At 55.9% G+C, this 22,623-nt stretch overlaps 4 protein-coding genes across 6 annotated transcripts; 1 reads left to right on the top strand and 3 right to left on the bottom strand.

Moving 5' to 3' along the window:
• Positions 1-859: 859 nt before the first annotated feature.
• Positions 860-4,371, bottom strand: SAMD1 (sterile alpha motif domain containing 1). Its single transcript, XM_017670699.3, has 6 exons — positions 4,253-4,371; positions 2,781-3,878; positions 2,080-2,365; positions 1,893-1,989; positions 1,684-1,795; positions 860-1,591 (listed from the first exon to the last, which is right to left on the bottom strand). Exons 2-6 carry the CDS (start codon positions 3,732-3,734, stop codon positions 1,433-1,435), a joined length of 1,608 nt encoding a protein of 535 aa, XP_017526188.3. The 5' UTR covers positions 3,735-3,878; positions 4,253-4,371; the 3' UTR covers positions 860-1,432.
• Positions 4,372-4,966: 595 nt separating this feature from the next.
• Positions 4,967-22,238, bottom strand: PRKACA (protein kinase cAMP-activated catalytic subunit alpha). 3 transcript variants are annotated; one of them, XR_012124405.1, is made up of 7 exons: positions 21,892-22,229; positions 14,309-14,368; positions 13,742-13,917; positions 12,215-12,313; positions 6,040-6,202; positions 5,479-5,621; positions 4,967-5,206 (listed from the first exon to the last, which is right to left on the bottom strand). XR_012124405.1 is itself a non-coding variant. In XM_073220064.1 (6 exons), exons 3-6 carry the CDS (start codon positions 13,823-13,825, stop codon positions 11,055-11,057), a joined length of 354 nt encoding a protein of 117 aa, XP_073076165.1. In that variant the 5' UTR covers positions 13,826-13,917; positions 14,309-14,368; positions 21,892-22,238; the 3' UTR covers positions 6,797-11,054. The 3 variants fall into 3 exon arrangements, 2 of the variants coding, with proteins under 2 accessions (XP_073076165.1, XP_073076166.1); XM_073220064.1 differs by lacking the exons at positions 4,967-5,206; positions 5,479-5,621; positions 6,040-6,202 and adding exons at positions 6,797-11,113; positions 11,323-11,434 and having other exon boundaries at positions 21,892-22,238; XM_073220065.1 differs by lacking the exons at positions 4,967-5,206; positions 5,479-5,621; positions 6,040-6,202 and adding exons at positions 6,797-11,113; positions 11,323-11,434 and having other exon boundaries at positions 13,742-13,787; positions 21,892-22,236.
• LOC140845768 (uncharacterized) lies at positions 6,512-10,649 on the top strand. Its single transcript, XM_073220753.1, is given in 8 exon segments — positions 6,512-6,576; positions 7,342-7,402; positions 7,910-8,309; positions 8,312-8,915; positions 9,323-9,449; positions 9,539-9,590; positions 9,715-9,836; positions 10,488-10,649. Coding segments are annotated over 8 exon segments (1,593 nt in total).
• On the bottom strand, positions 14,375-21,882 carry SMIM46 (small integral membrane protein 46). The gene has a single exon (XM_073220066.1). It carries the CDS (start codon positions 16,662-16,664, stop codon positions 16,512-16,514), a length of 153 nt encoding a protein of 50 aa, XP_073076167.1. The 5' UTR covers positions 16,665-21,882; the 3' UTR covers positions 14,375-16,511.
• Positions 22,239-22,623: the final 385 nt, after the last annotated feature.

Here is a 22,623-nt window from a genome sequence, read left to right as displayed (position 1 = left end):
GTCCCCGGCGCGGTCAGGTCTTGGGGGTGCAACCCGGGGGACAACTATCTCTCTGAGACAGTTCCTAGGGAGGAGGGGCCTCTACCGCGCATCCAAACCCGGATCGCCCTGACCTTCACTCGCAGTTTCTGACTCCCGGGCCTCGCAATCTATATATATTTTTTGGAACTCTGATGGAGTTGAGAAACTTAGTAGGGACTTGTAGCTATTATTACTACTAACAATAATAAAAATCTTCACTTGGAAACATTCTGATGTTCCAGGATCTCATCTGGTCTAATTCCTTCTATTGCGTTAATGCAGAGGTCCGCGAGGCGTTTAGACCCTACCATCGTAGGCCCAGAACAGAACCCTGACCCCTATAGTTGTAGACTGGATTCTTTGTAGCTTGCAAAAACTTAGATACATAGTTAGGAAGCCAAATACATTAGTTATACTGAAGGACTTGAGGGTAAATAACTCAGGTGTCTGACTCCACCCTGTGTGACCCTGAGAAAACAGTATCTTTGGCTGAGCCAGTTGTCTCATCTGTAAAGTGTTTTTTTTTTTTAATGGGCTCTGCCTCATGTGGCTGCGGAAAGAACAGTCGAGGAAATGCTAATAAAACCTAGAGTTAACTGCTAGTCACTCAACAAATATTTCAGCACCTACTGTGCATCCCCACCTACCATGGGGGCAGATGATAGAACTAAGCAAATAGTCCTACTTTCCTAGAGCAGTTACTATTACAGCTGGCTACGGGGTAGCCTGGCACTACTGTCTCCCTCCTTAGATAATTGTCCTAACCCTAGATGTTTCCAGAGGCTAGTATCTCTTCAATGCCCCTCCCCCACCCCATTCATAAAATGGACTCATGGTATTTTGTTCTTTTCTTTTAAAACTTTATTTAAAAAACCTTCGGTGCAATATTAAAAAGCAATACAGCCAGCTGGAGCGACAACCAACAGAAAGAGAGAAGAGGGAAGACGCAGGGACACCACCCCAGCTGCTCCCAGGTGCTGCAGGCCAGGGACAGACTGGGGTGGGATATGGGTGGTAGGGAGAGAGGAAAAGCCACCCACCAAAATGAACAGGCAGAACAAAACATTTATATAGGAAACATCTGGCTGAACTGAACAGGATTTAGGGGAGATGGGAAGCCCCCATTTTTTTTTCCCCAAAAATGTCCTAGGCTCTGGGGGAAGGTTGGCCTCCTGGCAACAAATGAGCAGTCTCTGTCCCACCCCACACTCCTCAGTCATGAAGTGTGGCATATGCTGGGGGCCAAATGTGTGTGTGCTGGGGAGACACAGGGAAGGGATGAATAGGGAAGAATGCCCCCTTACTGGAATCTGTTAGGAGGGCTAAGGGTGACCCCGTCCAGCTCCTGGACTCTGGAGGTCTTGGTGAGATGGTGGCTGGAATGGGTCGGGGCAGGGGTGAGGTTGGAGGCTCAGCCTAGAAAGCCATCAGAGTCATCCTCCTCAAAGTGGCCTTGCTGTAACACCTTGATGTGGTGCTCGTAGATTTTTAGGGCTGGGCCGAGGCGGATGGACAGGCCGGTCAGCACATCTGTGCGCTGCATGAGCAACAAAGACTTGCCATCGATTTCCTGGGTGGGACAAGGGGAGAGAGAGCAGGGTCAGTGCAGACCCCTACTGAGGCCCAGGGAGGGAGGGGGCAAGTCCAGGGCTGGGGACACACCTGCTCTTGGAAAGCTGTTGCCTGCTCGGGGAAGCCAGCCTCGGTGAAGTACTCTACCACGTCCATCACGGTCCACTCCACAGGGTCAGACGGCTTCTCCTTGCGCCCAGAACTGTCAGAACAGAGGGAACCAGTGAGCCATGATACTCTCCAGGTTCTGTTACAAACATCTGGGCAGCAACACCCATGTCATAAACACTCCAACTTACGGGCAGCCAAAGGGGGTCCCATCAGTCCCAGGTAGGGCTGGTTTTCCGGGGGGCAAAGGCACAGGGGATGGGGAGTCTGGCCCAGTGGTAGCAGAGGCTGGGAAAGAAAAAAGCATATACCTGGGGCTTTGTCTTGAGGCTTGGTTCCTGCCCTCCAGGCACCCTCCCCAACTCAGAGGAGTCTTACCTGATCCCCCTTCCTTATTCATGGCTGCCATGGAGAACACCTGGCGGGTGCCACTGCCTGGTGCTGGCCCCCGCCCTTCATCCTGTCCCTGGTGGGGACCACAGGGTATCCACTCCTTGACCCTCTCCTTAGCATTCTGAGGGCCCCGCTCGCCATTAAGCTGGTGGTGCTGGGCATCTGAAGGACGGTCACCTTCGGGCACCTCGGAACCCTCAGACACGTCATCTTCATCCTCATCGTCTTCTTCCTCCTCTTCTTTCTCAAGCACTCGCTCTTCTCCACTTCTCTGGGGCCGGAGAGAGAGGCACGCGAGGTCGGGGGCTGTTCTGGCCCTGGGCCCCGGGGACTGGGATCCAGGGCTGAGAGGTGTGCCTAATAGCCACCTTTAATATCCACTCGGACTAACTTTTACGCATTCACTTCGTGCCAGGCTCTGTGTTAAAGCCCTGGGTAACCAAATCTTACTAAACTCACTCAACAACCCCAAGGGGTCGCTACTGCTATCAAGTCGTGTTTTAGAGCGGAGGAAACTGAGGCTCGGGTAGATTAAGTCATTTGCCAAGGTCATCACGCGCCGAGCGGAAGACGCTCAAAGCCGGGGCCGCCCGGCGCCCAGTCCTCCCGGGACTCGCACCCCAGCCACCAACTTCGCCAGCACCTGCCCTCCGCGCTGCGCCCCCCTTCCCCCCCGGCGCGCTCACCTTGCTCCGCGACGCGCGGGCGCTAGCGACCGGCGGTGCCCGTCCGGGCCTGTCCCCGCGGGGCAGCGCGAGCGCTCCGAGGCGGGTGCGCTCCAGGCGGCCTCGCGCCGCCGCCTCCTCCTCTAGCAGCCCCTGCACGCGGCCGCGGGTCAGGCGGCCGCCGGCGCCGCCGCTGCCCCCGAGGTAGCGCACGACTTCCCGCAGGCTCACGGGCCGCGCCGGGCCGCCGGGCCGCGCCGCGCCCCCCTCCGGCGGCTGCTGTGGCTGCGGCGGCGGCGGCAGCGGCTGCTGTTGCTGCTGTGGCGGCGCCGGCGGCTGTGTCGGCGGCGGCAGCGGCGGCTCCCGGGCGGCGCCGGCAGGCGGGGGGGCGCGGCGCGGGCCGGCCGGGGGCGCCACTGCCGGAGGAGCGGCGGCCGCGGGCGGCGGCGCGGCCAGGGGCGCGGCCCGCTGCGCGCGGGGGCCCGGCTGCGCGGGGCCGGGCGAGGGGGGCGCTGTGGCGGCGGCAGCGGCGGCCGCGCGGGGCGCCCGGGCCGGGGCGGCGGCGACGGGCGCGGGCGGTGGCGGCGGGGCGGGCGTGGGCGGCGGCGCAGCGGCGGCGGGGCCCCCGCGGGGGGCGCGCGGCGGAGCCGGCGGGGTGGCTCCGCGCCGGGGCGGCTGGACGCGCGCCGCGTTGCGGTACGAGATGCTCCCCTTGTAGCTGACTCGGAGCACGGCGCGCTGCTGGATCAGTTTCTCGAGCTCGGCGCGCGTGCGCTCCGGCTCCGGGCCGTGCCGCCGCCGCACCATCCGGCAGATGCGCTCCAGGTCCGGCCGCGCCTTGCGCGAGCGCAGCGAGTCGATGGTGTCCAGGATCCACTCTTGGTAGTGCGGGGAAGCGGCGGACGACGAGGCAGCGGCCGCCGTGGTGGCGGCCGCCGCCGTCTCCGGCGGGGGTAGGGCCGGGGGCCCCGCCATGCCTCCCGCCCGGCCCGGCTGCACCGTGCGCGCTGCCTCCCTCCCAGCGCGGCGCCCCCTCCCTCCGCCGCTGCCCGCCTCCTCCGCCTACCCCCCCCACGGGGGGCGCAGCGCCTCGGCGGAGCGGCGGCGGCGCTGCTGTTTCTTTGCAAAAAAAAAAAGCGAGAGAGGGAGCGAGAGAGAAAAAACAGTGAGAGAAAGAAAAGAGAGAAAAAAATATGCACACACTCACTCACTCGCACGCACGCACACACAGACCCGCTTCTGCTGGGCGCGCGCGGGGCCGGGGATGCGAGGAGGGAGGAGGGGAGCGCGGCGCGGCCGGCCCCTCCCCGCCGCCGCCGCCGCCGCCGCCGCCGCACGCGCGCCCTGCGCCCGGGACACTCCGGCCCCCCTTCCTTCCTTCCTTCCCTCCCTCCCTCCCTCCCTCTCCCCGCCGCCCGCCTTCCTCCCTCCCACCCCGACGCGCCCGCTTTTAAGGTGGAGCCCGGCACCCCCCCACCGCCCACCCCCTTTACCCTGCGATCTCGCTCACTCCGGCTCGCTCCGGCCCCCCCTTACAACTCCCGCGCGCTTTTTAAGGAGGCGCCGCGGAGTTGGCGCCGGGGCGGGGGCGGGGGAAAGCAGCGGGCGGAGGAGGGGGAAGGGGGCGGGCGGGGCGGGCGGGCGGCGCTCGGCCGCCCTCCAGCCATTGGGCGCGGGACCCAGACGTTCCCGGCGCCCAGCCCCCCTCTCCACGCCTCCCCGGCGCGCTCCGCTCTCGGACCGCACTTACCGGGAACTCGTCGCCCGCCGGCTGGGCGGCCGCGGTGACCATCGGCCCGCCCCCATCCCCGCCCCTGTGCCCCTACGGTGCGCTTGGCCCAGCGCTCCGCGCCGAGGATGCGGGAAGGGGGCGCGCACTGTCTCCCCCTTTGCTCCACCTCAGCCAGGGCCACCCCCGCTGCCACTCGGCCTCCTGGCGTGCCGGCCCAGTGTCTTCCTAGCGCGCCCTCGGCCAGGGGTGGACGCGGAGGGGGCACGCCGCAGCTGTGGGGACCCTAAATTAGGGGTCTAAGGGCATTTTGGCTCCCCCTTTTCCTTCGGGGCGGGGGTGTGTGGGGGAGTGGCGGAATTCCGGCCCAACCCGGTCTTAATAAGGACACCAGGCCAGGTCCTGATCAGCTTGAATGCTTGGGTCCTGAAATCCTCTTTCCAACTCCCCGGTGTTGTGTGGGTGGGTGACCGAAGTCGGGAACACCAGCGACACTTTTTTTTTTAAACAAAACCTTATTGGTAATAATTTTCAAATGTTTACAACAGTACACTGTTTAAGAGAAAGAAAGTCGCGACTTTCGTGGCACACAGGTTGAATCGTCCCTGCGCCCGGAGGCCCACCCCAGGCCTGAGAGCTCCTCCTGGGACGGGGAGAAGTTAGGAAAGGGGCAAATATGGGGATGAATGGATGGGCTCCTCAGCGGCTCCCCACTTTTCTATTAAGAGAAAAAAAGCACAAATGGGGCAGGGGAGAAGGGATGATGGGCAGCTGACAGCCAAGCAGAGGAGGGGTGCCCAGGAAGGGAAGAGGGGGGCTGCAGGTTGCTGGGTGAATAAAATAGGCAGGCCCTCCCCAGCAACCACGCTTTCTGCTCCCCCTATCCTGGGGGTGGGGTGGGGGTGAAATCAGGTGAACCCTCTGGCTGTTCAGTCCAACCCTCCCACCCTGACCCCACTGAGAAAAAAAAAAAAGAGGAAGAAAACCCACCAGGGCACTGGCATACTCCTAAAACTCAGAAAACTCCTTGCCACACTTCTCACTGTTGGATATTTCGATCTCTTCTTCCTCATAGTCGTCAAAGTTACTTGTGTCCCAGGGCCTTTAAACTTTGGTACAAAAGGAGCTTCCACCTGCAGAAGGGTCAAGAACCACCCAGAACTCAGCAGTCCGCACAGTCATCGTTACAACAATAAATGCGAATGGCCTAAAGTTTGTGATATGACTTACTCTGACCCAGGCCAGAGCTCAGCATTAGGGTGTGACTCATCTGAACAAGCCGAGCATCTTATTACAGCCAACTCACCAATGGGGAAATTACTTTCCAGAGAGGGGCATCTCCTGCCCAGGGTCACAGGGGGGCCAAATGACCCCACAATCCCATTTACAGACTCTCATTGTTCTCCACTGCCTCATCTAGATTGGCCCAGCAGCCCACAGTCTATTTCCAATCCTTCCCTTTCCATCTCCCCACTGGCAGCCCTCCCTGGTTCTTGGACTCCCCCCAAAACCCTCAGGGCACCCAGGAAGGCAAGGGGAGGGGAAACCCACCTTTCTCTGGTAGATGGTGATGCAATCAGTTGTGGCAAACCACTTGTGGTTCTTGATATCGTTGACCCCATTCTTGAGGTTTCCAGAACGTTTGGTGAGGTCCACCTGCAGGAGGTTCCGTAGCAGATCCTTCAGGTAGGAGTGGGTGGGACGAGAACCACACCTGGACAGGGGAAAGTGACACAGAGTGGGGAACCCAGAACACTGCCTTTGCCATCCAACAGTCCTATTGGGTGGGGGACCCCAGACTTGAGCATGCAGAGCATCCCATGAGGCCCATTGGAGTTTCTGATCCAGGAGGTCTGGGTGGGGCCCAAGAATCTGCATTTCTAGCCAGTTCCGTGGCCATGTTGATGCTGAAGAGGGCACGACTTTGAGAACTGCTGCTCTAAGGTTAGAGCTGTGATGGTTCTCATTTTAGAGGAGACTGAGGCTCAGTGGCTACTTCCCACAGGATGGCTTGAATTTATACATGGTCATGGAGTACGTGCCTGGAGGGGAGACGTTCTCGCACCTGCAGCGGACCGGAAGATTCAGGTGAGCTGGCCACCCCCTGCCACAAGAGGCCTGGGGGGTGACCACAGACAACTTTGCACAACCAAGCCATCTGTCTGGGAATGTCGAAGTGGCCTCCCTGGTCCCTGCAGGTCACTGTTCCCTCTGAGTTAAGGAATCTGCAGTGTCTCAACCACCATGAAACAAAATAAACGTGATGACCTAGGTGTCCCCCATTTAAGTCCCCATCGAATTCATGCAGTCTCTATAAATGTTTTTTTTTTATTAAGGTATCATTGATATACAATCTTATGCTCAGGTTTCACATGAGGAACATTGTGGTTATTACAATGCTCCCTATTATCAAGTCCCCACCACATACCCCATTACAGTCACTGTCCATCACCATAGTTAAATGCTATAGAGTCAGTACTTATCTTCTCTGTGTTGTACTGCCTTCCCCGTGCCCCCCCCATATTAGTGTGTGCTAATCATAATGCCCCTTAATCCCCTTATCCCTCCCTTCCCACCCACCCTCCACAATCCCTTTCCCTTTGGTAACCGCTAGTCCATTCCTGGGTTCTGTGAGTTGCAGTCTCTAAATTTATGCTATTGTTTTATTTATTGACAGCATTAAAATGCACAGGTCTTCAATATTCTGTTCCAGGAGTTCGGACAGTTGCACACACTTGTGAAACCACTACCCGATATACCATGTAGAACATTTCCATCATCCCAAAGGAAACTCTCGGGATCTTCCCGCAGCTCAGTTCTGCAGTCATCTAAGGGCACTGCCATTTCCCACAGGAGGAGCCAGGAGGAGGAAAGAATGGCTGTTGGCCTTCTTAAAGCCATGTACCAGGAGTTGGTGACCTTCACAGATGTGTCTGTAGACTTCTCCTGAGAGGAGTGGGATTGTTTAAATTCTTCTCAGAGACATCTATCTGTACATGATGTGATGTTGGAGAACTACAGGCTCTTGGTATCACTGGGACTTTGCTTTTCCAAGCCAAGTGTGATATTATTGTTGGAACAAGGAAAAGAGCCCTGGATGGTAAGGAGGGAGATGGCAAAAGGCTTGTGCCCAGGCTGGAAATCTATGGGTGAAACTGAAAAATTAACCCCAAAGGAGGACAGTTATGAAGCACAGTCATCTCAGAAGATAATAGAAAAACTTAGAAGCTGTGGTCTTGAGTAGTCTAGTTTGAGAGAAGAATGGAAATGTGAGGCCCATTTTGAAAGGCAACCAGTGACTCAGAAGGCATGTTTCAAAGAAGAGACAATCACTCATGGGGAAGCCCCTGTTGATAAAAGAGGACAAGAATATAACAAATCTTGGGGAAGTTTCCATCTGAACACATTGCTTCATGCACAGCAGATAATCACCAAAGAGGAGAAAGTACATAAACATGACACACATAAGAGGAGCTTTAAAAAAAATTTAGTGGCCATTAAGCCCAAAAGTATCTATACAGAGAAGAAACTTTTAAAATGTAATGACTGTGAAAAAGTCTTCAGCCAGAGCTCATCTCTCACTCTTCATCAAAGAATTCATACCGGAGAGAAACCTTATAAATGTGGAGAATGTGGGCAAGTCTTCAGCCAGAGATCAAATCTTGTTCAACATCAGAGGATTCCTACTGGAGAGAAACCCTATGAATGTAAGGAATGTAGGAAAGCTTTCAGTCAGAAGGCACATCTAGTTCAACATCTGAGAGTTCATACTGGAGAAAAACTTTATGAATGCAAGGGAAGTAGGAAAGCCTTCAGTTTGCCTACCTTGCTCAGCATCAGAGAGTTCATACTGGAGAGAAACCCTATGAGTGTATTGAATGTGGGAAAGCATTTAGCAATAGATAATCCATTGCTCAACACCAGAGAGTTCATACTGGTGAGAAACCTTATGAATGTAGTGTCTGTGGGAAAGCATTTGGCCTTCATGCACACCTTACTGTACATCAGAGGATACATACTGGAGAGAGACCCTATGAATGTAAGGAATGTGAGAAGGCCTTCAGCCAGAATTCACACCTTGCTCAACATCAGAGAATACATACTGGAGAAAAACCTTATAAATGTCAGGAATGTAGGAAAGCATTCAGCCAGATTGCTTACCTTGCTCAACATCAAAGAGTTCATACTGGAGAAAAGCCCTATGAATGTATTAAATGTGGGAAGGCTTTTAGCAATGACTCATCCCTTACTCAACATCAGAGAGTTCATACTGGAGAGAAACCATCTGAAAGTAATGTTTGTGGAAAGGCTTTTAGGTACTGTGGATCCCTAGCCCAACATGAGCGAATTCATACTGGAGAGAGACCATATGAATGTAAAGAATGCAATTTTCTCTCCTTTCTCTTTCTGGGAAAATCCCCGCCCCAGTGAAGGCACTTGTCCTTTTTGCCTTCACGCGCCATACATGTGTTTGGTCTGGGTCTGCACTTGATATAAATAGAATCACACAGTTCATATTCTTTTGTTTCTTTCTACTCTTGCTTTTGACATCCAGCCACGTTGTTAAGTGTATTCATCTTCTGTCCTGGTGGTGATGGTGGGTATGATTCCACCATATGTATCTGTCACGATCTGGAGTTCCAATCCTTTGCTGATGGACATTTGAGCTCTTTCCAATTTGAGGCTGTACGTGAATAAGTACTCTGCTTACACATTTTAGATAGCTGGGCTGGAGGCGGCCTTGTAGGCTCAACTGGACTGTTTGGGGGCAGGTGGGTCTTACTGGGTGTGGCCACCCGCTCTCACCCATCCCCTCCCTAACTGTGCCTGCCAGTAAGCCCCATGCCCACTTCTATGCGGCCCAGATCAATCTGACCTTCGTGTACCTGCACTCGCTTGGTCTTATCCACGGGGACCTGAAGCTGGAGAACCTCCTCATTGACCAGCAGGGCTATGTTAAGGTACCCACTGGGCCGGGAGAAGGGTAGCCCCAGGTGGCCACAGCCTGAACCCTCCTCCCCAGTGGCTAACTTCCCATTCTTGTGCACAGGTGACAGACTTCGGTTTAGCCAAGCGGGTGAAGGACCGCACCTGGACATTGTGTGGGGACCCCTGAGTACCTGGCCCCAGAAATTATTCTTAGCAAAGTAGGTGCTTCCCTACCCTCTGACTGCCATGAAGCCTGCCTGCACCCACTTCTCACCTTATAACCCCTTCTTTCTCCAGGGTTACAACAACGCTGTGGATTGGTGACCCTGGGAGCTCTAATCTATGAGATGGCTGGTGGCTACCTACTCCTCTTTGATGACAAGCTCCTCCATATCTACAAGAAGATTGTCTTTGGGAGGGTGAGGCCTGGCTGCGGGAGGATGGCTGGGTCCTAGGCCATCCTGCTCACTGTAGGGCCCTGCTTGTTGTCAGACAATTTAGAAGTTCATTAAGTCAGGCCGAGTGGTAAAGCTGGGTGCCCCCACCATGCCAGCTGAAGCCAGCACCTCACACCACCTGTCTGTCTAATCCTGGACCCACAGTACTGAAGTTGCAAGGGCTCCCCAAAACCCTAAGCTTTACTGAATTCCCACCCTGCCCGATTCAAGGCTCATGTCACCTCTTGCTATCCCCCTCAGCATGAGTTTTCAAAATTCCCAGCAGAAAAGCAAGTGTGTTCTGTTCCCAGGTGCTGCCCCAGGCCTCACTGTGGACTCACTTGGGGCATAAAGCCCAAATCCTCTTTGCCAAATGCAGACTTCCTAACTCTAAGGGTATGGGTAATGGGTGGCAGAAGTATTAGAACTTGCAGCTACAGAGCATGCTGACTGAGTGCTACCCCGTGCACCCCCACCCGAGTCGAACCCCACACCCCGAGGGAGGAAGCTAAGGCACAGGGAGGGGGTTTCTCTGGCCTGAGATCACACCAAAGAATCACTGTAGACACCAAGCGCCAGAGAGAGATTGGGAATCCCCCTGCTGCTCTCAGTGCAGCTCACCCGCCTTGCTAGCGGGATCCAGCCATCCCGCCACTTGGCTCAGGAAATAGAGGGAGCAGCTCCCAGCTCAGCCTGTGGGGGCTCATGGGGCCCCAAGCCCCCGCTCTGCCACCCATTGGCTTTGAAACCTCGGCAAGTGTCTTTGCCCCTCTGAGCCTCAGCCTACCCATCTGAAAACTGGGGAACCAGCTACCTGCCTCTCAGGGAGATTGAAGGCAATCACCAGCTACAAAGCAGGGTCACTAAAAAAGGAAAGATGAGGTTTCTGTCACCAGGCAGAATAGAAATTGCTGAGAAGATGGCCCAGAGTGGAAGAAAAGCCATAAAGGCTCCAAAGAGGAAGAGGAGATGATGAACGTAACTCGCTTCTTTGTAGCATTTCAGTTCCCACACGTCCTCAGCAGTATTATCTCCCTTGAGCAGTCCTGGGATATCTGCCCCATGCCAGAGAGGCAGGCACAGGCCCAGAGAGGTTAAGGGCTGTGGCCAAGGACACACAGCGTGTAAGGGCAGAGCGAAGCTGGGAGTCAGTTATTGTGGCTGTAAATCCAGCAACTACTTTCAGACAAGGCTGTGGGCTCAGAGTCTTTGGGGACTGTTTCTGGAAGAGTTGAATGGCGCCTCAAAGAATGGAAGAGCTATGCAGAGAGGAAGAGAAAAATAGAGAAACATTCATTTATCTTATAAGCATGAATATTTCCAGTAAGCACGAGTATTTCCAAAGTCCCCAGGCCTCTGCCAAGCCATTTTAGGGAGGAGTAGCTAAGGTGAGTTTTGGAGTCCCAACGGACCCTGATGGAACCACCCTGTCCTGCTCCCCTGTGTGACCTTGGACAATCTGTTTAACCTGAAGGCCTGGTGCCCTCGTCCGGCAGGTGTTCAGAAATGAAGTGGCAACGACAATCCTGGCTCCCATGTGAGGCATGTTCTGGCGCCAGGTGCTGTGTTCTCATTTCCTCCTGCCCACAGGGAGAAGGGACAGCCGTCATCCTGTTTACGGGCAGTGAAAGCGAGGGCCAGCTAGAGGGGCCCAGGGAGCCCTGCCGGTAGAGAGAACTCCACAGTGGGCGGCCTGCGTCTGGGACTGCCTTGAGCAAGGCTCTTGGGGCCACAGTTTTGTCATCTGTAAAACGGGACCAGGGTAGCTCCAGAATTGGTGGGACCCAGAATAAAAATGTGAGGCTCCTTGTTAAAAAAGAGTATTACAAATTTTAAGGTGGCAGCATTAAACCAAGCCTGGGGTCCCTGTGACTGCCTTTATCACAGGCCCTGAGTGGCCTTTTCCAGCTCACAATTAACTCAGTCCAGCTCGGGGCTGTTATGATCCCCATTGTACAGATAAGGAAACTGAGGCTCAGGGCAGTGAAGCCCCTTGCCAGGGTCATATGAACAGGAAGTACAAGAACTGGGATTTGAACCCAGACCGTGTGGCACAATTTGTGCCCCGGCCATGAGACAGGTTCTTGCTGTAAATGGAGCAGTGGTTTGGAGTGATGTCATCCAGGTTGGGTGACTCACCCGAGGTTATCAAGCTAGAAGTTGGCAGGCCCAGGAGTCCCAGGAGTTGAACTTGAGTCTTCTAGAGCCCCAGGCTGAGTCCCATCCCTACAGCCCCATCCCCCACCCTGGGAGGTCTCCTTCTCGGACAGCCACTGGCTGTCCTGGGCCCTAGCCCCAGCTCTAGGAGTCCAGAGACAGTAGCCAGCAGTGGCCCCGGCCCCTGACCACTAGGACCCCACCTTAAAGGAGAACTCAAGCTTCACTAAGAACGGAAAGTTGACTGCTTGCAGGATGCGCTTTTCATTCAGTGTGTGCTCGATCTGTTTTAGCTTCACCACCTGCAGGGGTGGGCAGGGAGGATGGAGAGAAGGGCATGTGAGAGGGTCCTCACCTACACTGGGTGCTAGAGCTGGCCAGGATGGCTCCTTCAAGAGCCTGTGGAGGCCTGGGCTGGGTGCTGAGGACATACACAGAGGGCAGAGGCTGCCTGTCCCTTCATGGCATGTAGTTCAGGGCAAGAGCACATGAGTCACTAGGCCTGATGGTCAGAGTTGAGGGTGGGGAAGCTCCGGCCAGTGGATGCCCAGTAAGGCACCTGGTGAAGCCTGGGGGCAGGGAAGGCTTGCTGGAGGAAGAGACAGCTGAGCTGAGACCCAAAAGACAAGTAGGAATAGTGCCCAGGGGGTAGAGGGTCTAGAAATACCTTCCATGTGTCTAGAGTACCCCCCATACACCTGAACCTAGGCTCACTATTCCTCAGCCCGCAGCAGGTGACTGACGCATATGGACCAATGCCCTGAGGGGTGAGCACATCAGTTTGGAAGCCCAGGTACAGAGAAAGGAAGTGACTCGCCCAAGGTCACATGCAGCTGGTCAGCATCAAGCTGGTGTCACACGCAGGCAGCCAGGCCCCTTGGTCAGTTCTGATCAGCTATGCCAGGGCTTCTTCCACTCTGCCCTCAGCTGTGCCCTCTGGGTCTATACCTCCCTGTCCAGTGAGGTCTACACAGGCTGCTGAACACTTGCAATGTGGCCAGTTGTCTAGGGAACTGCATTTAAAGTGTCTAAAATGAAGAATCGAACACTGACACTTAGCACGGTTCCTGGACAATTTTTAAGCCTGTTTAGAACAACTCGGAATATGTGAATCTGCTTTTTCAACTTTTCCACTTTTTTTCATCTCTCAGGTGAAAATTTACCATCTGAACAGAGACATGTTGTAAATATAAAATATGTGCTGGATTTCGAAGTCAGTACAAGCAAAAGAATGTGAAATGTCTCATTAATGCTATTTTTGCGTGGGTTACATATATTTAAACTATAATATTACAGATATACTGGCCTAATTAAAACACATTAAAATTAATTCCCCCTTTCTTTTTACTTTTTTAATGGGGCTTCCAGAAAATGTATACATGTGTAGGTCGTGTTACATTTCCACTAGACAGCGTTACTCTAGACTCATGCCTGGCATAACACAGGGTCTCAAAAACATTTATGGAAAGAGGGTCCATGTCAACACCGCTTCCTGATACAGGTTTAGATGTCTGACCCTGTGTCCACTGCCTGGATTCCCATTGGTGGCTGGTTTGGGGGAGCAGCTTCATGAAGGCAGTATGGGGGGCCCTTCTGGCCCGCAGGTCTGGCACACTGTGGGGACTTAGGAAATGAATGGTGAGTGCATGGTCGGGAAGGGCACTCCAGGTGGCGGGGACAGCTGGGGCAAAGGTGGTGAGACTGGGGCCATGTGGAGGCGCTGGACTTACCTTCTGTTTGTCCAGAATTTTCATGGCGCAGTGATTCCAGTTCTCCCTGTGTTTTACGAGCATCACAAGCCCAAAGGAGCCCATGCTAAGCGTCCTGATTCTTTTGAATTGTTCCAATCAGGCTGTGTTCTGGGGACGGAGGGGTTGGGAGGGCCAGGGACCTCCTCCTCAACTGCCTGCTGGGCCCAGGTCTGGGTCACCTCCAGGACCACCAGCAGAGGGGGCACCGGGGAGCAGGTGGAGAGGATGGGGTGGAAAAACAAGACGGCAGAGGGCAAATTCCTCAAGGCGGGTGGCAGGGGCCAGATCCGGCTCTGGCCTGGGGCCCGGGAGCTGCTGGCAGCTGCATGGGGGGCAGGGGCTGCTAGTTGGATGGGGATGGTGGGTAAGGGAGCCTGGCAGTAGGTGACCAGGTGCTTCTACCTAGGAGCCCCCATGGGCATCTAGGGAGCAAATGGGGGCAGGTCTGGAGCCCTCTGAGGGGCCCTAAAATCACAGCCACGTCACAGGGATGCAGTTGTGGTTGAGGGGCCATAGCTCCAAGGGCTATGTACCTGGGGGGCTTACCTGAACAGGGTTTTCCCATTTTTTGAAAATCCTCTTTTGCTTTTGCCAATAACTCTTTCACTGAAAAGAAGAAAGGGAGAGTTAGATGGAGACCCCATCTCGTCAGGGTGAACCAGGCTATTCCTAGGGAGATGCCCACTTGTGCAAAGTGGGGCGCAGTTGTCTCAACCCCAAGACTGACCTTTCTCCAGTGCCTGCAGATGCCCTGGCTGAGCTCACGGTAGCTTTGGGGGGTCCTGACCTGAGTTGTGGCCTGGCCCCACCTCTACTCGAGAGAGGTGGGGCCCAGCCTCAACTCTGTCCAAAAATGGGATGCGGGGTGACTCGGGGGTCACTCTTGGGGGGACAGAGAGCAGTGTCCAGGCCAGCCCACCCCCACTCGCCCCAGTTCTGACCAACATTCCATGGCTGCGGACGACGCCAGCTGAGGTATTTATAGCCTTGGGATTTGGCCGCTCCTCCAGCCCCTTCTCTAGACAGGCCGGCCCTGGGTGGAGGCCTCTGGGGCTCGGGTAGCAGGCAGCCTTGGGGGGCTCAGCTGTCGCCTTGGCCCCCAGCTGGCCCTGCTCCCCCTTTCCCTCACGCCAGAGCTGGTTCAGGGGAAGCCTTGCCCAATGCCCACTTCCCATTGGCCCCTCAGCACCCCAAGTTGAATATCAGCATCCTGCTAACAATGACGACTTCCCAGCAGACTCTGAACCGGCTGCTTTGTCTCCACAATCTTATTTGGTTTGCTGGCCAACTTTCCCTTTATGCATTCTCCCCATTTAACACCATAGGAAACTGAGGCTTGAAAACAGGCCTCACCAATGTTGAGAGGCAGACTGGCAAAGCAGTTCAGGGCCAGGACTCTGGAATGAGATCAAGTTCAGATCCTAGCCTGGTCCCTGATGAGCTGTACAACCTTAGGTAACTGACCTCCCCTCTCTGGGCCTCTGCTTTCCACATCTGTAAAATGGGGATATAACAGTAATGATCTGGCGGGGTGGTTGTGAGCACTGAATGAGTGAAACTTGGCAAAAGGGGCTGGACAGTAGCTGGCGTGGGTTTAGTGCCGTGTAAATGTTCAGGGATCCTCCCTCTACACCAGCCTCATGCTGAAAGATTTCTGTGCTTCATTCCAACCCTAATGGGTTGGAGCTATTACTCTCATCGTACAAGACCGACCAGGCTTGAGGCTGTTTGCCAGACTCCAGTGCCCACGAGATGAACTGCTTCATTCCACCTTGATCCTAGGACACCAGGGTGGCCCACAGATAGCACTGTCCTCAAGTCCCTGAGATTCCTGAGGTGGCTGCCACCCTGAAGGGTCTTGCACACTGTACTTTGACCTTGCCTGTCATCGGCCTGTCCCACCCATATGCGGTACCAGGAATCCGACATGACCTTGTAGGGAGCCACCCCTGCTCCCCATTGTCCCCTGAGGCTCTCCATTGGCAGAGAGAACCTTCTATGGGGCCACAAGAATGGCAGATGGGGGGAAAGACCACTGGCAGGGAAGCCCTAAAAAAGGGTGACTGAGCAGTGGGGGTGGGCGAGGCTGGCTGTCAGGGAGTGGCCAGGAGTCCCAGGCTGGTACCTGGCTGTGCTACAGCTCTCTGAGACTCTCTTGGCCTGGGGGCTGCACAACATCCAGTGCTTTCACTGGCAGGAGCTTTTTGGATACACCACACCTTCCTTGGAAGCCTCCAAACATACACACTGAATTCTGGATGAAGCTGGGGGAAAAGGGTACCCTTTCGGGACTTTACCTTCATCCACCCAAGAAAGGGGAGAGGATCGGGCTTGGGAGGAACCTGGGAGAACAGCTGTTCCTGATTCTCCTTTCACTCTCAGCTGTTCCTGAGAACTGCCATGTCCTGACCCAGTGGGCCTGCACCTCTGGCCGTCGGCTGGTATCCCATCCAGAGGCTACATGGAGTGTCTTGGCCCAAGCACACCCCTTCTCTGGCCTCTCAAAGTACAGAAGGGCCCTGGCTGCATCCCAGCTGGTGCTGTCAACCTGCCTGACTGGGGGTGGGGTGCTGGCTAGGGACAGTGACAGGAGGAACAGGCAGATAGAGATGATGACTGGGGGGAGGATCCCGAGCCAGGAACCCACGTACTCACCTCTGGTTCCTGCCTCTTCCAGCAGAGGGTGCAATGGGGGATGGAGTGGGATGGGGGTCATCTGGGGCCCATCTGCGCCCCTGGCCAGGGAAGCTCAGGGTGCTGGCTGTGGCTTAGGTGCCCAGAGGGTGTGGCGCAGGTAGCCCAGGAAACGGATCATCAAGTGGGCCCAGAGGAGCAGCTGTAGCCACAGCTGGAAGGTGGTCTCCGAGCCCCCACCCTGGCCACTGTCTGACCCCAGATCCATCCCAGGCCAACCTAGGCTCACCCTAGAATCTTCCTTTTGCAGGGGAACCAGGAATATGCCGTCTCTGAGCTGGCTTCCTCGGGAGGGCCTCGGGGGGACCAAGGAGGAGGAGCTGGTTGCCAGGGAAGCATTTAAAGGTGCCTGCTCCCAGCTGGCCAAAGTTTGCAAAGGCCCTTCTTGGCAGAAGGTAGTGGGAAGAGTCTCCAAGGGTGTCCCTCCTGGTGGCCTGTGCCTGCCCCTGGGGTGGGGTACTAAAGCTCACTTTCTGTTCCAGGGACTTCACGGCTCCCAGGATGCCAGGTCTTGCTTTCCTCACTGGGTGCTGGGCTGCCCCGGGGATGGCACCCAACGTGCCTAGGGCGATGTCCACTGGGCAGACGGGAAGGAGTTAAGGCTCAGGCCCAGGCAGCAGCCAGGGGCTCCCTGGGGGCTGAAGAGGCCCCAGAGCCCCCATTAATTAGCTGAAAGAGCAGCTGGAGAGAAAGGCACGGAGCTAGTGTCACCCCATCTCCTCCTGTGAATCCTCTTTAAACCTGAAGCCCCCAAATCCTGCTATTTCAAGAGAGTAATGGGTACACCTGGCTTTGTCTTGCTCCTGCCCGGGGGCGGGGCGGGGAATGGCATCCCAGGATGCCCTCTGCCTCTGTCAACCCTGCCCTGTACTTGGCTCTGCTTTCAGCCATTAAAGCGCAAACCGGAAAGGAAAGGCTAAACCGAGGCGTGCGGGAGGAGAGGCAGTTTTGACCATCTTTCTCCTCCTTTCCAGATCCTCAAAGAAGTGAGGGTCAGTGGCACTGTCTCTGAGGGTGCCTGGTACCCGAGGCCACTGGTGACAATAGGAAGAGGCAGAAAAGGGAAACCCAGCCAGTTGCTGGCTTGTAAAACCTGCCACCCTGTCCATTTCTCCCACAGGTGGGGAGCCACCTCCATCCTGGTCTGGATTAGATTTGGGCTCCCAGAGAGAATCCAGGAAAACCACTTGAAAAGCCAAAGCCACAGCAGGAGGCAGGAGCCCAGCCTCAGACCACCTCCCCATCACCCCACTGACCCCCAAGACAACAATCTCAGGACACTGCCCTCCAAAACGTGGTTGTCCTGGGACTTCTGGGGCAGGGATGCCCTGCCTGGGCTGGGACCTCAAGTCTGTGCTGGCTGATTCTCCAAGTCTAGTCTGGCTCTCCTTTTCTGGGCTGGCCCATCCCACAGTCTGATGGACCTCTGTTCTGTACTGGACCTGGACTCCCGTCACTGAGCCAAATGAACCCCAAGGCCCAGGCAGCAGCCAGGGGCTCCCTGGGGGCTGAAGAGGCCCCTCTCAGAACCCCACTAATTAGCTGAAAGAGCAGCTGGAGAGAAAGGCACAGAGCCTAGAGCCACCCAGTCTCCATCCCGGAGTCCTCTTTGAACCTGAAGCCCCCAAATCCTACTATCCCAAGAGAGAAATGGGTACACCTGGCTTTGTCTTGGTCCTGTGTGGAGGCGGAGAGGGGAATGGTATCCCAGGTTGTCTTTGGCCTCTGTCAACCCTTGCCCTGTACTTGGCTCTGCTTTTGGCCCCAGTTGAACCCCAACAATGCACTGGACCACCCCCAGTCTGATGGATCCCTATTTTGTACTGGACCTGGATTCTATCACTGAGCCGAACCAACTTCCATTCTGAGCTGAACTCCAACACTTGGCTGAACCACCACACTGTCCCAATCTGAGCTGAGCCATCACCCCTTGTCTGAACTAGGCTCCCCCGACCCTCCTCTGCCCCAGGCCCCCAGCCCAGGGTTATTAGTAAGGGAGGTGTTTCTGGGGCCAGCCAGGGGTCTGCAAACCCCTGCTTTCTACCTGCTCCCCAAACCCTACTGCAGTCCCTTCCTGTCTGAGGGGCAGTGTCTGCCCGGTAAGTTGCTATAGCAACAGGGCTCAGCCTCACCATTGTTGGGGTTGGAAGCCATCATTCAGCCTTCCTCTCTGGGCACCTGGACTACGGCGGCTGGGAAGGTTCATGAGACCTGCTGTGCCAGCTTGGCTGCCCATCCCCAAAGCCCCACCTACAGGGGGAGCTAGGGAGTTGTGGGGTGGTGGCAGGAAGAGAAACCCAACCTGGGGGCCAGTGGGTGCAGGGATACGCAGGTAAGGCCCCTCAAGCTGCTGTAGACGGGACTGCACTACAGGGAAAAGCTGCTCTGGTGGGACCCTCTTGGGCACCCACACAGCTGCCAATGCACAGAGATGGCTTGGCCCTCTCATAGTCTTGTAGGATGTTACAAGGTGAGAATTCTTCCTATCCAGGGACCTCCTGGGAGGATGTCTCAGTCTCAGAGTCTGGACCTTTTTGTCCCTGGGGTCTGGGGGCCTCTCTCTCACCAGCCTTGCCCCTTCAGTGGGCTAGCTCCCAGGGGGGCCTTTGGCCAATGCCAGCCAAGGCCTGAGCTCCACTTGGCCTCCTGTCCCCTGGGGCCTCTTGGGGCCACTGTCCCCTCTCAATTCCTCCAGCTTGCTCAGAGTCTGGCACTTGGTCTTTTTCCTCTGCTCCCTTAGCATCTTACCTGGGCCCCTGGCAATGGCTTTGGCATCTTTGGGTACAGATTTCCCCCACCCCACCCCAAGGCTTGTTCTGGATCCCTGCCCTCTTTGAGGAGGCCAGCACTGTCCTGCCCTGGCATGGGGACAGCAGCACAGCCTAACTGGTGCCTACTAAGGCTTGGGCATTTTCCTTACTCCAGCCCGGTTGGCATCTGGCAGTTGAAATCCAGGTGCCCCCTGCAGGCTGGCCTGGCTACTGGCCCTACCCGGGCCCTATTTCCAAGAGGGCAGATTTTGTCTAACTCGAACCTTTCAGAATCTGATCTTCAAAGCTAAATGGGCTTCCTTCCTTATCCTGTTTCCTTCCCTGAGAGCCCCTGAAAGCCTCTGAAAGGAAGTGCAGATTAGGGCATTTCCCAAAGTGTGACATGGGTCCCATCCTCAGGCATGAAATTATTTTACGGGATGTTTCACTTTTTTAGATACTGTATTTTAACGTGTATCAGAGAGAATATAACTGACACAGCAATTCCGTGATTTTATTTTTATTACAGCTTAGGATGGACCAGAGTTTACATCTGAACAAAAGTGAATCAAAATTTTTATTATCTTAAGAAAATATAGGTGAATAATATCAAAATCGGGGAGGAAGCTTGAGAATATCTGGGTTGGGAAATCTGGGATGTAGGAAATTGGTAGGCAGATCTGGATGTGAATGAATACTGCCTCTGTGACATCATCTAAGTCAAACTCAGAAAGATCATTTGAAAAATTGCAGTAATATCCCATTATGAAAATCACTACAACAGATAGATTCTGTGGAGACCTGGTATATCCTAAGTGCCTAATAAATCGTAGCTGCATTTCATCAGGATAGTCCAGGCCTGTGCCCTGATTCAGCATTCTTCCCAGAGCCTCTGATCTTTTTCTTGGGGATCCTTTTCCCTGTGTGGCTTTCCACCCCCTATTGCTTGTGTTTGATATGCCTTGAAAGTTTTCCAGGACTATGTCATCTCCCCAACTTTCAACCAAACCACTGTAATATATAGTTGCTTGCTCTACCTTCCACCTCCTAGTCAGCCAGCCTCACCTGCTGGGGGTCTGGCCCTTCCCCCTCTGCCTAGTTCCATCCAGGTTCATGCCCAGAACTTTTCTAGTCACTACCCACCTGCTCCTCTGTCATCAAGCACTCAGCTTGCCTTCCTGTCCCCTACCCATTGGTGACATGTCTCCCCATGGCTGCTAGGTGACTCGAGTTCTGCCATTTGAATCATGTGGGAATAAAGTTCCTTGGCTTGCATGCCCAGGTCTTGCTGGGAAGGGGGAATTAAGGGGGACTCAGATGCTGGGGTTTGAGATCAGTAATCAGGAAGGATGTATTTGGACATGATCTCCCTTTTCAGCTCTATTTCTGATAACTGGATGGGGATCTTAGCTAAGGTCCAGATTTAGGCCTAGAGTGATAATAATTTAAGAGCTGGAGGAACTGAGGAAGGAGCTTGAGGCCATTTCTGGAGGCATTTCCAGATACAGAATGGCTGGCTGGCTGGAAAAGGATAACATCATTTGGGGGCTGAGGAGGAAACAGGCCTGTCTCTGGCTAAGCCCTGAGAATGATCAGAATGGCAAAGCAAGTCGTTAGATGTCCCCAACTGCCCTCCCCACTGTCATCCTGAGTCCCCTTTCTCACCATCTCAGTTCAAGCTGAATGAGCTTGCTAAACCCAGACACTCCACCCCCCACTTTCCATCCCGAGCCAGTTGTGGGTGAAGAACCCCAGGGGATTGGGTGAATGATGGAGCCTCAGTTGTGGAACACCGTTTACTGAGGGGCCCTCCAAGGAGCCTAGAGCTCTCTGCACAGCAGGAGAGGGAAGGGGCTCTGCTGCTGCCCACCCCCCAACCTGGGAAACAGGACACAATGAATCCCAGCAAGATAGGCTCACACTTGGCTTTGGAAGCACTGAAGCAGTTCTTCAGGTTCATAAACACCCTGCTACCCCAGCCAGGGACAGACGCTTGTTTGGAGGAGGGAGCACAAGCAGAGAGGCAGGGTGTCAGAGACTGACAGGATGAGAGAGGGGCAGAGGGACCCAGAAAGATTCTGTCCCCCATGCCAAGTGACAAAGAAAGGAAAAACAATGCTGGAGGTGGCTCAGGGAAACGTTTTAAGGGGGGCAGAGTGGGTCTGTGATAAGGTGAAGAGGGGAAGGGCAGGAGAAAGATGGCGGGGGCTAGGGGGGAGAGGGGTGTGGTCATCAAGTGGCCAAAGTCCCTGCGTGGTTGAGGCAGACCCCACAGCACTCTCAGACTGGCAGCAGCCTGGGCCGGGATCAAGCAGTGGTTCCCATGTATGGGAGAAGTGAGTGAGGAAGTGGGGGGAATTAGAATCTGGGGAGAGGGACCAGGAAAGGAGGGTGTGGTGTGGTGACAGGGCCCCATGGGGGGCGTCATACACGCCACGGTTGGCAGTGACAGCTGGGGGGATATGGTCTTTGCAGTGGGGGGAGGCCTTTGGCAGGGGGGCTCCTACGAAGGTCTTCTGCGGGCCCTGGGCCTGAACCTCGGACCGTAAAGGGGAAGGGGCGCTGGAGAGCAAGCAGAGAGAAATGGGGGCTGGGGGCGACGTAGAAGGAGGGACCAGGCGGTGATGGACAGGGCGGGGGCTGGCAGCGCGGGGCCGGGATCGAGGTCACGGCCCGGTCACTCACCGCTCTCCTGCTCGCTACCCTTCTTGGTGGCGGCTGTGTTGCCCATCGTGGTGGCGGCGCCGCGGGTGCTGACGGTCCCGGAACGCGCTGGGCGGCGGCGGCGGCCCCTTGGGTTGGCTTCGCTGGCTGCGCGCCGCGACCCCCGCCCAGCCCTTTCTTCCGCCAGCCCGCCCGGGAATCTCAGCCCAAGTCTGTTGCTGCTGTCCGGGACGCCTCCGCAGTCCGCCGCTCATTGGCCTGGGCCGCCTTGACTAACGGTGCTGCGCCACCGCCCGCTGGCCCTCCGCGGCCCTCCCTCCGTCCGGCCACTCGTGCGCTCGCGAGGCCTCTGCTGGGCGGGTTAATGTGCCTGATTGGCCGAGGCTCCCGACAGCGCGGGGGCCCGCCCAGCGAGGCCGCCAATTGGCGGAGGCGCGCTGTCCGGCAAACCCCAGCAGAACGTTCAATCCCGGGGTGAGGGCGGGGCGGAGACGCTGCTTGCTACTCAGGCCAGCTGGGCTGGGCGACGGAGGCTGGCGTTCCGCCGCGCGGAGCTCCAAGGCTCAGGAGGCGTCCAGGCGGGCTGCCACTCGGCCCCTTGAGTGCCGCAGTATCCTGCTCCCGCTCAGTGCGGCAACGGCTGTCGGCCAGCCAAGGTTGGCGCCGCGGGACCCCCAACGTCCCGTGCGCAGCCGTTTTGTCCACCTGCCAGAGGGAGTGGCGCGGCCGGCACCGCGGGTCAGAGGTCACCGG

This window comes from Manis javanica, chromosome 13 (genome assembly GCF_040802235.1).
Source record: "Manis javanica isolate MJ-LG chromosome 13, MJ_LKY, whole genome shotgun sequence".
NCBI classification, from domain to species: domain Eukaryota; kingdom Metazoa; phylum Chordata; class Mammalia; order Pholidota; family Manidae; genus Manis; species Manis javanica.
The sequence above is the reverse complement of the archived record's forward strand: the minus strand, read 5'-3'. Positions and strand labels throughout refer to the sequence as shown.

Coding starts and splice junctions, on each gene's coding strand:
- SAMD1 (XM_017670699.3), bottom strand. CDS start 3,734: ATGGCGGGGCCCCCGGCCCTACCCCCGCCGGAGACGGCGGCGGCCGCC. Junction 1,990..2,079: donor GAATAAGGAAGGGGGATCAG/GTAAGACTCCTC, acceptor TTTCTTTCCCAG/CCTCTGCTACCACTGGGCCA. Junction 1,592..1,683: donor CAACAGCTTTCCAAGAGCAG/GTGTGTCCCCAG, acceptor TGTCCCACCCAG/GAAATCGATGGCAAGTCTTT.
- PRKACA (XM_073220064.1), bottom strand. CDS start 13,825: ATGGGCTCCTTTGGGCTTGTGATGCTCGTAAAACACAGGGAGAACTGG. Junction 12,314..13,741: donor AAATTCTGGACAAACAGAAG/GTAAGTCCAGCG, acceptor CCACCCCTGCAG/GTGGTGAAGCTAAAACAGAT. Junction 11,435..12,214: donor AGCTTGAGTTCTCCTTTAAG/GTGGGGTCCTAG, acceptor CCCTGTGGGCAG/GAGGAAATGAGAACACAGCA.
- SMIM46 (XM_073220066.1), bottom strand. CDS start 16,664: ATGGATCTGGGGTCAGACAGTGGCCAGGGTGGGGGCTCGGAGACCACC.